This window comes from Pygoscelis adeliae, unplaced genomic scaffold (assembly GCF_000699105.1).
Source record: "Pygoscelis adeliae isolate BGI_AS28 unplaced genomic scaffold, ASM69910v1 Scaffold114, whole genome shotgun sequence".
Lineage (NCBI taxonomy): Eukaryota > Metazoa > Chordata > Aves > Sphenisciformes > Spheniscidae > Pygoscelis > Pygoscelis adeliae.
This window is the reverse complement of record NW_008824587.1, coordinates 5,043,974-5,044,804: the sequence shown is the minus strand read 5'-3', so window position 1 is coordinate 5,044,804 and position 831 is coordinate 5,043,974. Positions and strand designations below refer to the sequence as shown.

General features: G+C 63.5%; 1 protein-coding gene across 1 annotated transcript in view; it reads left to right on the top strand.

Annotated features, from left to right (window-relative positions):
• The first annotated feature begins 5 nt into the window (after positions 1 to 5).
• The window catches only part of PTRH1 (peptidyl-tRNA hydrolase 1 homolog (S. cerevisiae)), a 1,729-nt gene continuing 903 nt past the window's right edge, over positions 6 to 831 (top strand). The window contains exons 1-2 of the mRNA XM_009322122.1: positions 6 to 39; positions 181 to 280. Of these exons, the coding sequence (XP_009320397.1) occupies positions 6 to 39; positions 181 to 280 (134 nt within the window). The remainder of the gene's footprint in view (positions 40 to 180; positions 281 to 831) is intronic.

The window sequence follows — 831 nt, the reverse complement described above, 5'->3', positions numbered from 1 at the left end:
GGCTCATGAACCTCAGCGGGCTCAGCGTCGCCAGTGCCGGTGAGCGGCTCGGTCACCCCTGAAGCCTGCTGCGCCACCGGGCCCTGTGACGGCCCTGCTGTCCCTCTGCCCAGCTCTGCAGGGTCAGGGCCTGGTGAGTCTGTCTCTCCCTCATTTCTTGTTGTATTTCTGTTTCCAAAGCTGAGATCTACAACCTCCGCCCAGAAGACATTTACCTGGTTCATGATGACCTGGACAAGGCCCTGGGCAAGGTGGCAATCAAGCTGGGAGGCAGTGCAAGGTATGGAGTGGCCCCAGCTCTCTGGTTGTGTGAGCTGGTTCGAGGTCTCACCGTGCCCTTACAGGCGCGTGGGCCATTCCTGGCCCCGTCCCACCAGCCTGGCGGTGTTTTCAGCCCGAGCGCCAGCCCTGGGCTCGATCCCAGTTGCAGAACCAACAGCCGGCTGTTTGGGCAGCCTCCCGGTTCCTGCCCTGGCAGGAAGGGCAGGGAGCCTCCTGGAAGCAGCTGTGGGCTGGATCCAGCTCCTCGGCTGCACCACATGGGCTTTTTATAGCACTCTGCCTGCCCCAGCACCAGCTCCTGGGTCAGCCTTGGGACATTTAACCTAGGAAATCTTCCACTGCGGGCCAGGGCAGAGCTGGTACTGGGCCACGGCACTCAGTCACACGTGCACCAGCTGCAGCAAGAGCTGAGACGCACAGAATGTGCTGTCCCAGCCCTGCTTCCCCTCGTCCTCCCCAGCCAGCTGCTCTCAGCCCCAGGGGCTGGATGTTCCTGCAGAGCCAGGGCATGGGGGCTGCAGGCCTGGCCGGGACCACCTCCCCGAGGCC